Source organism: Phaethon aethereus (assembly GCF_964289735.1).
Source record: "Phaethon aethereus genome assembly, chromosome: 5".
In the NCBI taxonomy this organism is placed as follows: domain Eukaryota; kingdom Metazoa; phylum Chordata; class Aves; order Phaethontiformes; family Phaethontidae; genus Phaethon; species Phaethon aethereus.
The window spans coordinates 4,235,566-4,250,089 of record NC_138579.1 but is presented as its reverse complement, the minus strand read 5'-3'; the positions used below and the strand labels follow the sequence as shown (position 1 = coordinate 4,250,089).

Genomic DNA, 14,524 nt, shown 5'->3' with positions numbered 1-14,524 from the left:
CTTTTAAAAAGTCAAGTTTTCGCATCACTCTTGTCTAAAGCGTGTCCCATCCGGCTGCGTTCATGTAATAAGAGTTTTTCCTCCTCCCTTCTCCACCCTCCGTGGAGATCTAGCAGAGCTTGTCCTAACTGCTGGTAGAGTCGAGTATGGCCCTTAAAAAGAAAAAAAACCTGAACCTTTCTTTAACACAGCCGGTTGCACACTTAACGCGTAATGATTTTCTCTGAACACCTGCTCAAAGGCAGCTAAATAAAATCAAACTTCAGAACCCATGCTCAGGCGTGATCCTAACCAGTAACCGGAATGTACTGGGCCTTATCTGTACTAGAACTCCTTTTATTTGCAGTACAGCTCAGGCTTCCATGCAAGTGGTGAAAAGCAACAGCGGAGCCTTCGCTAGGCTCCGGGACGGGCTTTTGCCCAACGGTTACGTTTGGGTGCACAAACTTTTTGTGCTCCTTTTCAGCCCAACACCCGTTGAAAATTGCCAGGGATACGTGAAGGCTGTTCTCCTGTGGTTTGCGGCTCATTAAGAGTTGCTGGAGAAATTATTCAGCTTCCTCTCTGCTTCAGAGTCTTTGTTTTGACCCAGTTGCAAGCCCCGATATCCCAATTATTCAGCTGGGATACTCTGCTGGGAATCCCCCTCCCTCCCGCAGAGCTGTCACTGATGTGGGGACAAAAAAAAATAATGGGCATCAGTAAATGGACGGTCTGTTGTTCAGTCACTCCAAAACGAGCTCCCCCAGCCCCCATAAAACATTTCAACTTACAAAACCGGAATACCCTCGCAGGGAAAACTGGAAAGAAATTCCAGCCCTCGAGAGGTCTGTGCCCGGTCTCTCGCTTCTCTTGAAGCAAAGAGGATGTCGCCACGTGCTCACCGTTGAGAGGTGCAGATTACTCAGGTAATTATCTCTGAGTCATAGGAGAATAAAAAGTGTAATGATAATTAAAATAAATAAATAAAAGAAAAAATAAAAACCAAACTAAATGATTTTAAAAAGCAATAAAAGGTACTTCTGTATCTAAACATTTTAACAATAGTCATTGCATCATAGAATCATAGAATATCTTAAGTCGGAAGGCACCCATAAGGATCATCGAGTCCAAATCGTCATTTACAATGAAATTGCAATAGACGTGATGACGTCATTGGTTTACGTACAATAATACATACGTCATCGGTTTAACAGAAAAGCAAAATAAGAAGGGAAGAGCGTGCACCACTGTAAGTCCTTCGGGAAGGCACGGGTGAGGCCAGCGCCTGTGTTTTTGCCCTCTAGGTGACGGTGGAGTTTGCAGACGACGTTCGGGTGTCCTTCATTTGCACGGAGGTGGATTGCAAAGTGGTTCACGAGTTCATTGGCGGCTACATCTTCTTGTCGACGCGAGCGAAAGACCAGAACGAGAGTTTAGATGAAGAGATGTTCTACAAACTGACCAGTGGTTGGGTGTGAGTCCCATGTACTGTACACCGAGAGGAAACCCCATGGCCATATTAATATTTAACTTTAAAAAGCTGTTCTTTGAGATATGCTGCTTAATAAAGTAAGCTTGAAATGTATCTTTTTTTTTTTTATCATGAAAATCTTTGCATTACCAGACCAGTTAATCTGTGTGCACTAATGAGCACTTCTGTTAATTTGCTATAACAAGTCCGTATCTGGGCCGGGTGCTGCCGCTGGCCTTTAGGTACAGAATCTGATGGGCAGATCAGGATAAGATTTGACTGACTTAAAATAGCCGATTTTCTAAGAGAACTCTAAGCCATCTTCTCGTAAAGCCATCCAGGGCTTAACCTATATGAAGTCTATTTATCATGTTTAATGCATGAGTGTTTTCTTTCTTTTTTTTGTGTTTTTTATTCTGTACATTTGACCTGTTTCGAAGTCGTCCTACCCATAAGTAGAATTGCCATCTCTCCTTTCACACTACATGCACCGGGACTGCTACAGGTGCTTGACAGGACTTTGAAGATAGTTGCGTGTGGCCTCAAAGAAGATCTTCTGTTAGTCTGTTATAGCTTGGTTTCGTTTGTTAACTTGCCTTTTGATAATCATTTATATTGTCTTTTTTTTAAATTTTATTTTATTTTTACACCGTATTGTATTATGACACTTTTAGTATTCCCAGCATAGTCACTGTTCTGCCTATGATATGCAAACTTTTTCATTACAATATGAAGTAAAGGTCTATGAAGTATAGGTTTTGTGTAACTAATGTAAAAAACACAAATTTTATAAAATTGTACAGTTTTTTTTAACTAGTCTCACAAGCAAGCTAGAATATTGCATAGATCCGGCGTTAACTATAGTATGCCTGTAAGGAGTATGGGGAGCAACCAAGAAACAAAAAGAAAAAAAAAAAAACAACAAAAAAGCCCATTTCAGCCCAGTAAATTTTTATCGAAGTTAAATGGGATTTCAAAGCTGTGCCACAACACCGTTGATAACTGATACCTGGGGCCGGGACCTCCCCGTTCGTTAAGCCGGCACTGCGCTAACGCTAACGGGGAGGGATCTCCTGCCTCACCTAACGCCGAGGAATAACCAGTGTTGCGTTCCTGTAGTCTGTGGTTTCAAGACTATGTACAAATGCATTTTATTTTAAATAAAAGTCAAATCTTTTATTTAATATTCAGCCGCCGCTCCTGGTTTTTGTGGTTCAACTGCGCCATGGCAGGGCCGTAAGCAACTCCCCTACGGTGCAGCCACCGCGTTCCAGCCCTGCGCTCCCTCCCGCTGCCACATCCCGAGCTGGGACGACAAAGCAAAGCAAAATACAGGGACGGGGCAGGAGGGTCCGAGGCAGCAGCGTTGGCCCCGCTCCCCGGCCAGGCAGGCAGCGGGGCAGCGGCCCAGGGATGCGGGGAAGGATGCTGCCCGGGACACGCGCGGTCAGTACGCTGCCGTCGCCTAATCCGACGGCTGCTGGTGGAGCGCCGGGCTGTAAAACGGCCTCAGCACCCGGGACTCAATGACACTGGACATCGATCTGTTTGCAAATCGGGCTTAAAACGCTGTATTTCAGCCTCTCAGGTGGCGGTGAATGAAATGGGGGTTGCTGCCAGCCCCGTCCCCAGGGCAGCGCCGCGGCGGGAGATGCTGCCCGCGGAGCGGGGGCTCGGCAAGCGGCGGCGAAGGTGCAGCTGATGCGGGGATCTCTTCCGGCAGAGCAGCCAGCGAGGGAGTCGCCGCCGGGAGAGCCCCGTGCCCAAAAACAGCCCGAGAGAGGGAGCGGGGATGCCGCTCGGCCACCTCTGATCCGGCTCCCGGCTCCAGGGTACCCCATCCCGACAGGGCAGGGCCGCGGCGGGGCCGGAGGCAGGCGAGGAGGGGCGGGACGGGGGTGCCAGCGGCAGGCGAGGACGGCTGCCCGCCTGCCCCGCGGGGTGCGGAGCGGGACGGGGAGGCTTGCAGGTGGGTGCTCAGAGGAGACGACGCGCTTCCCCGTCGCTGCTGCGTTTCTGCGGCAACCCCCCGTTTTCCGCGCTACGTGCCCTTGGGCGGCTTGCACGAGCAGGGGGAAGGGGTGGCCCGGCAGTGCCGAGTGATTCCTCCCACTCCTCGGTCCCACCGCGAACGGGACCGCGGCTGGGGCAGGGGGGTGCTCGGGACGCGACGGGGGTGCTCCCAGCCCTGCCCCGCGCCCACGGGCTTGTTCTGTTGGGTGCCAGCAGGTCCCGGCTGCCCGGCAGGTCCAGGCGGCCGCGGGTGGCACGCGAACGGCGGAGCGGCGTGCCTGGGATTTTGGCTGGATGCGGGAAGCGGGTGAGGCGCGGCCATAGAAATGTGGCCGGCCTGGCATAGCACCGAAGCTGGGCGTGTGGTGGGAACGGCTCGCTGAAAAATATTTCCCTCCTAATTCACAGCCGGAGATTATGCGGGAAGGGGAGGTGTAAGGTGGAGGGGAAAGGTGGGGGGAGGAGATGCGTGTCCCCCCGGTCCATCCATCCCCAGCCGCCTCCGCGGGGCTCTGCTACGCTGAATCGGGGCCCGATTTTGCAGCTGGGAGAGGTGATACGGCGGCAGGAAACGCTGAGCAGAAAAGCAGAGGAGGTCGGGGAAGGGCCATGGGAAGGCAGAGGCTGCTGTCGGCCGCAGACCTTCCCCGCACGGCCCCCCGAGGACGGGAGCCGGGAGAAGCCGGGCGGGAAGCGGGAAGTGATGGGAACCCTTGCGGGAGGCTGGGAAGCGAGGGGGTCGCAGGGGGCTTGGGGGTGATCCGAAGGAGGCTGCCGAGCTTTCTAGGACGTCTTCCCTTTCTCCTCACAGAAATGGAGTGAAGGGGGCAGGGGGATTAAAAAATCTGTAGTTTACCTAAAGTCTGGAGAAACACCAGATAAAATAGAGCACGAAGCTAATCTCAAGCGCCGGGCTGGCCGGCATGGATGGGAACCGCCGCACGCCGGGATGGACACGGGGGTGAGGAGGGAGCGCGAGGAGCACGTTGCAAGACGGCTTTGGGAGGGAGGCGGTGGGAGCGGGAGCCCGCGGGAGGGGACGGAGGAGCCAGCCCAGGGACGGGCGGCAGCAAGCCCACGCGAGGACGGGGAGGACCGTGGCTGTTGGCTCTGCTGCTCCTCCCGTAGTCGTCAGGCATGGCTGGTGTCAAAGGGAAACCGGGACGCTGTGGGAGCAGAGGGTTTCCAGCGATGCGCTGGGGAGAGGCGTCGGAGGACGGGTGGGTTCGGGGAGGATGAGGGGGGGTCTTGGCAAGCCGTGGCAACGCAAATCCCAGCTCCCACCACTCCCCGCAGCACCAGCGCTTAAGGGAGATGAGGAAGTTTATTGTGCTGATGCAGTGAAGTCTGGCTGTGGTTGACCCTTTTGGGTAAATAAAAAAGTAAACCAAATTAAAAACCGAAGCAAACCCCAGCCCGTGGGTGTCCTCAGCCTCCTGGGGTGACTCAGCCTCGGGGAGGAAGAGCAGTTAACTACCTGGCATCCACAAAGTGGTGGTTGCCCTGGGGAAAAAAAAAATTATCTCCAACTATTTTGATAAGCACATGATGGGGAGGAAGGCTCAGAGCCAACAGGGCTGCAGAAACCCCAGTTTAACCAAAACAAGCGGCAGAGGTGCCTGTAGACAGGATTACTCCAGCCCTACAAGAGCGCGCAGGGCCAGGGGAATGGATGCTCCTCCCTTGCTGCTCCTTCTCTAGGACCCTGAGGGGGGGAAGGAAAAAATAAATCACTTCACCGAAAGGTACTGATGCAAACCGGCTGCCGGGGTGAAAAACCACTTCGCTTAATGCACGCAGGGGATTTGCATGCCTGTCTGAGCAAGGTAGCGGCTGGGCTTCGGCTGGGATTCGTACGGCTTTTTAAACCCCAAGTAATTTAATACTGTGCAGATGGGCAAGTCACGTAGCGGTTTTAAAGCGGGAACGGCAGAGTTTGGTACGGGGGAGAGATTCGCAGACCCGTAGAGATTTTTAAAAACAAAACAAAAGAGAAGTGTCTCCGAAACAGGGCTGTCGTCTGCAGCGAGGAGGGGTGAGAGCTGCACGCCCTGGGTACGGAGGCACATCGCGCTGCCGTGAATGGACGGAAAGAGGACATTTGGGGAAGCTGTTGTTTTTTGGGGGGCAATAAGACAAAATGCCCCCAAACAGGGTCGTTGCCTGTGATAGGGACACGTGGGAGCACGGGGACGGTGTCCAAGGGTGCGGGGGGGAAAGCTGTCTCCCATGGGATGGCCACCCCGGGCAGCGGGGCTTTTCTGCAGCAGGCAGGGGCTGAAGAAAGTTCATCAAATTAATCCATAATAAAATCAAGCCGGGTGAGTCATTTCAGCGTCTCAGCCCTGCAGGAAGCACGTTGGGGACTTTCCAGCCTTCGGGCCGGGAAGGGGCTCCCGGGTGGCCGGCGCCAGCCCCGCGGGGCCAGCTGGGGGCAAAGCCTTGCTTCCCGGGTGTATTACCAGGGGTGTACTAACCCTCATCTCCGACGCAGGAAAGGGATGGTGAAGAGCCAAAGCCCCCGGTGGCAGCACCAGCTCAGATGGCAGGAGAGGTTTCATCAGTCTAATTAAACTCAGACTTGATCAGTGACCGCACTCGCACAGTTCGAAACCTTTCTGGAAACCAGTGGGGTTTTTATTTGTTTGCTTTAAGTATCATAAAAGCACCGTATGCTTTTATTTGTGGCACCGAGGCACTCAAGAGATAAAAGATCTATAAACATCTGCTGGCTGTTATAGATTTAAAAAAAAAAAAGTGCCTCTCCACTTGCACCTTTTCCCGTAAGCACCAGTGCAATGTGGTCCGGGCAGGCCGGCCTCGCGCCTGCTCCCGTTTCAATTGGCATCCCAGCCTTCCCTTTGAAATCCCCTGCATCCCTCCAGCTGTTCCACATATTTCAGACTTGAGTCTCCCCCCGCCCCCAAAACCGCTCCTTTCGTTTCTTTTAAGCTGCCCCGTCTGGTTTTCATAACGGCAGAACGCAATCGGAGACTTTTCCCAGGGTGTTATCGAGGCCGCGCGTCTGCGATGCCCCGGGGATGCAAACCCGGACCTTCCCCACGCTGGGAGCCGAAAACAGCTGTGCCAATGGGCAAGCGTGGGCTGGGGAGGGAAAGGGTGGGAAACACCAGTTTAAGCAGAATTAAAAAACCCAGCGTGCCAAAATCACCCCAAAAAAGCTGCCAGGGAGCTTATGTCGGTTTGATCAGCATTTTATCTGATCCCTGTAAGAGGCTGCAGCGTTTGCACTTCAGGGGGGTTTCTTTTTTTAGCTTGACACAGGAGCATCAAAATATTTTCCTAGAGCCCAACTGACTCGGAAAGGCCAACCCCATATTTTACAGCCACTCAAATATGCAAGACCCTGTCAGATGCTGAAATCATCTGGAAAGTTTTCCCTTTGATCCATAGTTAAGAAAAAGACCTGGAAATGGAGCTCCCCTGCGCTGTCAGCTCCCGGCGAAGCTGCAGATCCCTGGCTGGTGGGAAGCCTCTGGCTGGAGGACTCCCACTCCCCCTGCTCTGAGAAAGTAGCAGTTTGGGCAAATAAAGCGTTTACTCTGGGTTTTGGGGTTTGGGGTTTTTTTTGTGGCGTTTGGTCAGCAGCTGGTCAGCCCCTAATGAGCAAGTTGGGCTTTGATTTCCTGCCTGGGAAAGGGGGTGTAAAATAAATGGGAGGGAATCTGGGTTAGAAATTTGACTCATACCAGGATTCCCGGCTGGGAGTTGCTCCCCTCTGTCCCATGCCCGGGGAGACATCCCAGAGGGAGGCAGCGGATCGGCTCGAGGGAAAGCATCAGGGGCCACGGGGGAATTGCGCTGGTGTCTGGAGAAAGTGAAGCCCCTCGGCCCCAGCCTGGCTGGGGAGAGGCACCAGGTGCCCCCGTGCTGCCCTCCAAACCGGGCTTGCGGCGGCTCTGTACTCCTCTTGTGCAACTCCTTAACCCCGGGGCAGAGCACTGCCGCTGATCTCGGGTGGGAGAACACCGGCGGGAGAGGAGGTGCCCGTCCCCCTCAGATTAAACCCGTCTAAATCCTGCCCACACCTTCCGCCGCCTCCTTTCCAGCTGGCTCTGCCGCCGGCTCGCCCAGGGCAGGACACCGAGGGGCAAGCCCAGCGGCGGGGAGCCCGCGGCCGGCCCCCGGACACCTACATCTGCCCCCAGCCACCTCCCCGCAGGGCTCCTCTCCTGGCATGCTCCTCTGAGGGCTTTTGCGCTCACGACATCGAGCATCCCGACCGCAGTCCGCGGTGCCTTATCCCGGTTAGACAAGGCTGGAGATCCCGGCAAGCCCCGGCCGTGCTCCCCACATCCAGCCCAGGAGCAGGACGGGGAGGTGTCAGCAGCCCGACTGTCCTACCAGCATCACACAACGCATTCCAGGGGCTTTCGGGCTGTGTTAGAGGTAGTGAAGGCTCCCCTTGCCCCTCCCCACGGTAACTGTGTGCATCGTCTCTCCCAGGTGGCAGGGATGGCCGGTCCTCACCTGGGACACTCGGGAAAAATTGGGTTCCTGGTTTCTCTAATGGCTCTCAGCAGATGTAGGCAGGAGGGTGTGGCAGACCAATATGCAGTTTCTGTCTTAAACATTTCAGGGTTCTGACGAACTCACACCTTTTTCTTGGTACAAAAGCTTGAACATGCCTCAAGACGGGGTGGACCCCAGAAAAGACCGAGATAAGGTGCCTTTGCCTGGTTGAATACCGGGAGGAGACACCACGAGGTGCCATTCCCTGATTGAACCAGCCTGTTGCATATGCATGCAGATGGAGATTGTGGGACTGGGACTGTATAAAAAGGACACCATCAGAAGCAAAAAGGGGGGACCTCCCCACCAAGGAGCATCAAGAGGACCAACGAGACACCGCTGGATCCACGGGTGGTGATATCTTCTTTGCTGTCTCTCTCTCTGTCTCTCTTTTCTCTCTCTCTTCCCTCTTCTCTCTCTCTCCCCCCCTCTCTCTCTCCTCTCTTTGTCGAAGTGTAAAAGATGTGCTGTAGGGAACTTGTTTGTTTAGTTGATTTACTTAGAGTAGTTGCCATTGAGTCATTTTATGTAACCTCATGCCTTGCATTTTGTATTATTAAATTGTTAAATTGGTTGGCTGGTGTCGTTTCACCTTAATTCAGTCCAGGGGGATCACGAACTTGGTCGTTGGTCTCATGGAGAAGGAGGTCATCCTAAACGACTCCTTTTCGGGCCGCGACAGAGGGCAAAGAAAGAGCTGCTGTTCGCCATTGGTGACCTTGAGGAAAGAGTTTTGTGTGTTTTGCTTTTGCCCTGACAAGGCGAAGAGCGCTCTCAGGAATGGTAAACCTGGAAAAAAAGCAGCCCAGAAAGTCTTGGAAAGGCTCTAGGTGTAACGCTGGGAGCTTGGGTCATGCCCAAGCTCAAGCAAAGCAGGAGGAGGATGGACACTGCAACACAAGCCAAAGAGGAGATGTCCATTCCTAGAGCTCGGGTCCCGGCCCGGTGATCAGACCAGCCCGTCCCCTCCGCCTGGCTCCCCCCACCATGCCAAACACCCCAAGATGCCCCCCCAGAGCAAACACATGGTAAAACCACCCTCAGCCAACCCAGACCCCCAAGGTGTCCCCATGCCTGCCCCTCCTGCCGGAGGGACAGAGCTGCCCCGAGGTCTCCTCCAGCCCCCGTCCGTGCTGTGTCCTGTCCTGGGCGCCCATCTGGGGGATCACATCTGATTCACATCGCCTCACAGCTGAAAATCATGTGTCAGGCGCTTCAAAGGACACATAGCCTTATAGCCGAGGGGCTCCCCTTGAACTCGATGGCAAGCCGCCCCCCCGCAGGGTCCGGGTGACGGCCGGGGGCGGCTGTTTTATCTCATGAATGTTTTTTTCCCCTTCCCATAAACGGGAGGAGCGGATGGGAACATGTCTGAGACCAACGGGGAAATGACGGCGGGAGGGAAGGGAGAGGGGTGGTAAATCTTCAAAGGCACCGAAGTGCCGGATCCTGGAAGAGACACTGAGAGCAGGGAACGTCGCTGGCGGGGGAACAAGCTGAGCACCAGGGAAAGCCCTAGGCGAGCACTTCTAGCAGGGTTTTGTTTTTTTTTTTTTATGCAGAGTTGCAAAAAAAGACAAAGAAAATACTTTCAATAACCTAAAAGATGAGAGGACTGACACTCCCAGCCCTGCAGCAGCAGCACGTGGTGGAGATGAAGAGCCGCGCTGCCCCGAGGGTGGACCTGGCCCTGGGCACAGCGTGGTGCCCCGTGCGGAGTCTGGCCCCGGCACCCGCAGCCAAGCCCTGCGCAATCGTCTCCGATGTGGCCTGGGCACGAGCACGTCTGGAACCCACACCTCCCAGACTGTCCCTCTGCGACCAAGTCGATCCCGGCCCCTTAACGACGCCGTTAAATTAATCCAGAGTTCAAAAATAGCCCTGCAGGATTTCCTGCCTCCCCTCCAACCGCACCACAAGGTAAGAGGAAGGAGGAGAAGCTCATAAAGCAGAATTAAGGGAAGATGCTCCATGGAGCCCATGGTACATCCCTGAATTATCGCTCTCATTGCAACTGGAGCGACCCCCGTCCTTCCCCGGCCCACGGACACCCAAAGCACAGCTCACCCTTCCCATCCCACGCATGCAACGCAGGCCTAAGCCCTCCGAGGTACGCCGGGTGCTGTGGAATTCAGATCATTAAACTCCCGGGAAGGGCCCGGGCAATGGGGATGCAGGGAGAGAGTGGCAGGAACCTCGTCATCTGCCCGGCTGCCGGAGCATGTCTGGACGCGGAGCGCGCCGAAATCCGATGTGTAATAACTCCACCTAGAGGGAAAAAGGACGGCCAGGCAAGATGGGCCACGGGCGACCGCAGCACGGCCGAGCGCATTCCCCGTCGCCCGCCGGCAGGGACCGAGCAGGGATCGCTGCCCGGGCGCGGGGACGGCCCTGCTGCAGGTGGCCCCAGGACGCCACAGTGGGTACTGCTCGCTGTGGCGCAGGTGCGATGCTCGGTCCCATGGGCGTATTGGCCACCATCAGTTCTCAGTGAGCCGGCTCGGATTCGAAAGCCCAGCTGTCCCTTTCCACCCCCAGGACCAAGTGCCGCTCACTGGTCTCACATACGAGATTCATGGCCCTCCCACGGGCAACTTTCCGAGTCCTTCTCTCAGGGCATTTCCCTCTGTCGTTACTCCCTTGCTGACACCTGGAGTTTCACTCCTCCCCGGCACTTCTGAGGGCACGGACAGGTCACACAGTTCAAAATGGGGGAAATCAGAGCAAACAGGTATCTTGTCATGGTCCCCCTCCCAGTGCTCTGATACACTCAGTGCTACAATACCCCAAATCTGAGACCTTGTTCTCCACAACCACAGGCTCTGGCTTTCTTCCATTTCTCTTGTTTTCAATAGCAGATCCATCTGCAGTTTGGTCAGAGATAATAAGAGCTGGGAAGTGCCTCCTGTCTCATCCAGACCCTCTGCCCATCTCCAGCCAGGACCGACTCCACCAGAGCTGGGGGTGGGTTGGCCACGGTCTCCCCACCACGTGCAACAGGAGGGGGGTTCCTTCGGAGGGAAATTTGGGACTGTTCTCCCCGCTCATGGATGGACCTGGCTGAACCTCAGCACTAACGGATCAGCAACGGAGGACGCAAATATACCCAGGCACGGATGGATGGATGGATGGATGGATGATGGATGGAATGGAGGAAGGACAGCAGGGATGAAGGAAGGATGAAGTATGGATAGATGGTCAGGATGAAGCCACAGCAGAAGCTGTGGTACCTTTTCCCAGCGCTCACCGGCTGCCACCAGGTCTGGTTGGTGTGCGGCCAGCCCGAAGCGCAGGAAGAGCTGGAGGAGGACCATCACCCCGGGCAGGGGAGACGGGAGCACAGCCCATGCACAGACCTTAGCAAGCTATCGAAGTTTTCACGGCCTTGCTGATCCTCTTCAGGCACGAGCAGGTGGCCCGCAGTCATCACCGTGTAATTCTGAGAAACCCCCCATGTTTTCTCCTCCCGCCCTTCCCAGGCGCCCACCTTTGCCAACCTGCTGCTCAGTCTTTTTCAGGCCCCGCTCGCTTCAGCCCCGTTGCCCTTCCCGCAGGACTCCTGCCCACACCGTGACGGCTCTGGGCACAGGAATTAGTCACTGTTTTTTCTTCTTCTCTGTAACCTTAGAAATTGGAGACCAAGGGAACATCAACTTCAACTTCTGTTTAACCGCCGCCTCTTATCACTGCTCGCACAGTGCAGCGCAGGCGGAAGATAAAGCATTTCCACCACGATGGATAAACAGAGATCAAGCCTGCCAAGCAGCTCGCATGGCCATGTTGTCCTCTGCCTGCTCAGCTGCCCGGATTCGGGGTGTGCTTCTTCCCAGGCCCCATGTCTCATTCCCCACATGCGGTGCAGGGTCCGGCCGGCCAGACAGAGCCTCCCCTTGGTCCCGGTTGTTAACCACTTACTTCCAAACTGCTGCACACTTTGTCCCAGCAGCCGGCTGCCAAGGGACGTGCCAAGGCTTTTCTGCTGGGGCCGCTGCTGAGCCTTTGGCCGGGGCAGCCACAGAGCTGCCGTGCTGGGACTCACGTACAACCAGCTCCTGCCTACAGCTCCTCTCCAAAGCCTTTCCTGCTGCTCATCCTGCCAGGGTGGCAATTTTGTCTTCAAAAAGGCGGTGCAGGATGGACCCTCACCCGTGCCCAGATCCTGGCTGCCCCACCGCTGCAGAGAGGCCAGTTTTGTCCCTTAAATGTATCCCCCAGCATCCATGGAAGGGAAGGACAAGAGACCAGGCTGCATTTCCTTTGAGGAAGATTTGATCTTGAATTTAATCAAGATCATAGAAATATGACCTTTGGGAAATAGAGGAAGGTCCTTTGTAACTTGCCCACTGACAGGACATTGGGTGAGATGGCGTGTTTGCAGAGACAGTTGCTAGACAAACGCTGTCTTGGTGCCACCAGCTTGTATTTGGTGGAAGGGAAAGAGGTAAAAGCTGTTATTTACTCACTAATGCGTCCAGAGAAAATGCCTTATCAAATCCACAGTGCACTCATTTTGTACGGCAAGGCTGGGGATATCTGTAATCCAGAGTGCTCTGCCTGCAGCTGGTGAGAAAATGTCCTTTTACCTGCAGGGACCGTAAATGTCTGGAGCTGCCTGCAATGCACACACCCTCGTAGCCGCTGCTTGCAGGCTCAGGACACTTTGGGATCAGAAGTACCATTTAGGCTGTGTTCCCCATTTCTCAGCTCAAGGCTGGATCCGTGCTTGATCTGATCCCAGCTCCAATTTTTTGGGGTAAGCTTATGCTATTTTACTTTTCATAAAATACCCACATGCGAAGGAAAGCAATGGCAATAAATAGGTTTCTTGCTGGAGGTGCTTTCGCATGTTTTTTAAGCCCTGGCTTGGACTCTGAGCCAGGATATTTGAGTATTAACAAGGCACGATGCTGTTCACCTCAGGTGGGGATTTTCTCTATTAAAAAAAAAAAATTGTTCCTGGGCCACAGGCAGGAGAGACAAGAAAACCTGAGGACATGAACACGCACTTCTTCAGCCTCTGCAGACCGGGGCTGCCTCTGCTTCCCTCTGAAAGTGATGGCTGGGGCAGGGGGTTGCGACACACCTGCAGTTCCTAACACTTCCCCTTCCCCTGCAGTTAAATTACAGTTGGCTTCTTGGCTAAAGATGGGATAATTATTTCCAGCGAGGTAGACACGTTCCAGATGCGCTCCTCCTTTCAGAACTGCACTAACGCTATCATAAACCCTGAAGAAATACCATTTCCCAGGTCCCAGGCGGCCATCTGGATGGTGGCAGAGCTTTGCCAGGTTTCCCCTACGACTTTATTAAGTTTGAGCAGGTATTTAGTTTCTTGCTGTCCATCTGTGGGCAACGTTTGGGGAGACATGGCAGCATCTTTCTTTCCTCTGGCAGACAGATGGTATTTAAGTGGGTGCTGGGTCCTCAGTGAAATCCAGGCACCCGGAGTTGGTTTATGCAGCTCTTCTGCAGACGTTTCCATCGCTCAGGATTTATTGGTGGCTGGATACAGCCCAATCTAGGAGAGGTTAAAAAGAATCAAAGAGGCTGGTCCCTAGGTATACTGAGCCCCAAGCATCTGTTTCCAAAACAAAATGTAAACAATTTTATTGTGGCGAGGATTTATTCGTTCTTACTGCCTTGTGTCATACGGCCAAAGGAAAGGAGAGCGCTTTTTCTCTCCTCATAAAGCAGGGTGTGTTTCAGACTCAGACATTTACATCAAGCAAGTGTGTGGCTCCTTTCCCATCTTTCTGACTGTCCCGCGGTCACGAATTTGCAATTTCCCTGCCTTGTGACTGCCTTGTTCCAGTGCTGGCGAACACAAAGCAGCCAGAGGATATCACTTTGCTGCCGTTTGGTTTTTTTACCTCTGCAACAAAATACGCCGCAGTGGAACCGGCAGAGCGGAGATGAACGCATCTGTGACACAAGTGGAAACGTGTTATTTCAACTTTCCCCTCTCCAGCAACCAAATCCTGGCCTTGGAGGTACTGGGAAGATTTATCTGTTGGCTGCTGTGAATCCTTGCTGGCCCTAATCACTTGACCTTTAAAAAGCCACTGGGTGGGACTTGGAAGTGTCTCAAGGAGATGTGAATGCTCAGCAGCAGCCACTTGCCTTTTGCCGAGCTTTCGGTAAGAAGCAAAGCCTGTTTCAATGCAGGAGACTTTGCAAAGTGGCTGAGCCCTGATTCAGTTTCCCCTTGCTGGGTACACGAATCCAGTCCTTCTCCACTGGCCACCTCTGCTTTAAAGGCCCGTAAAAGCACCGGCATCTCCTTCCAATGTGCTTAAAATTAGAGAAAAAGCTTAAAACATACCGCACAGGGAGGGGGGTGGCTGCAAACCAACTGACCCCGTTCTGCCCTGTCTGTTAGGTTGGCTCAGATTTTGCCACAGGGTTTTGGATGGGCTGTGGGAGGGTGTAAAGAGCAAACCTTTGCGAGAGGTTAATCCCCTCGTAACAGCAGCTCTCCTCCAAAATGTCTCTGGGTTCTTGAAATGGAAGAGGGTTTCGGAGGCT

The 14,524-nt window shown here is 54.0% G+C and overlaps 1 protein-coding gene across 2 annotated transcripts in view; it reads left to right on the top strand.

Moving 5' to 3' along the window:
• The window catches only part of FERMT2 (FERM domain containing kindlin 2), a 49,914-nt gene extending 47,147 nt beyond the window's left edge, over nucleotides 1-2,767 (top strand). For both annotated transcript variants that reach the window (XM_082000639.1, XM_082000638.1), the window contains one exon: nucleotides 1,287-2,767. In XM_082000639.1, coding sequence (XP_081856765.1) covers nucleotides 1,287-1,460 — 174 coding nt within the window. In that variant the 3' untranslated portion in view covers nucleotides 1,461-2,767. The remainder of the gene's footprint in view (nucleotides 1-1,286) is intronic.
• Nucleotides 2,768-14,524: the final 11,757 nt, after the last annotated feature.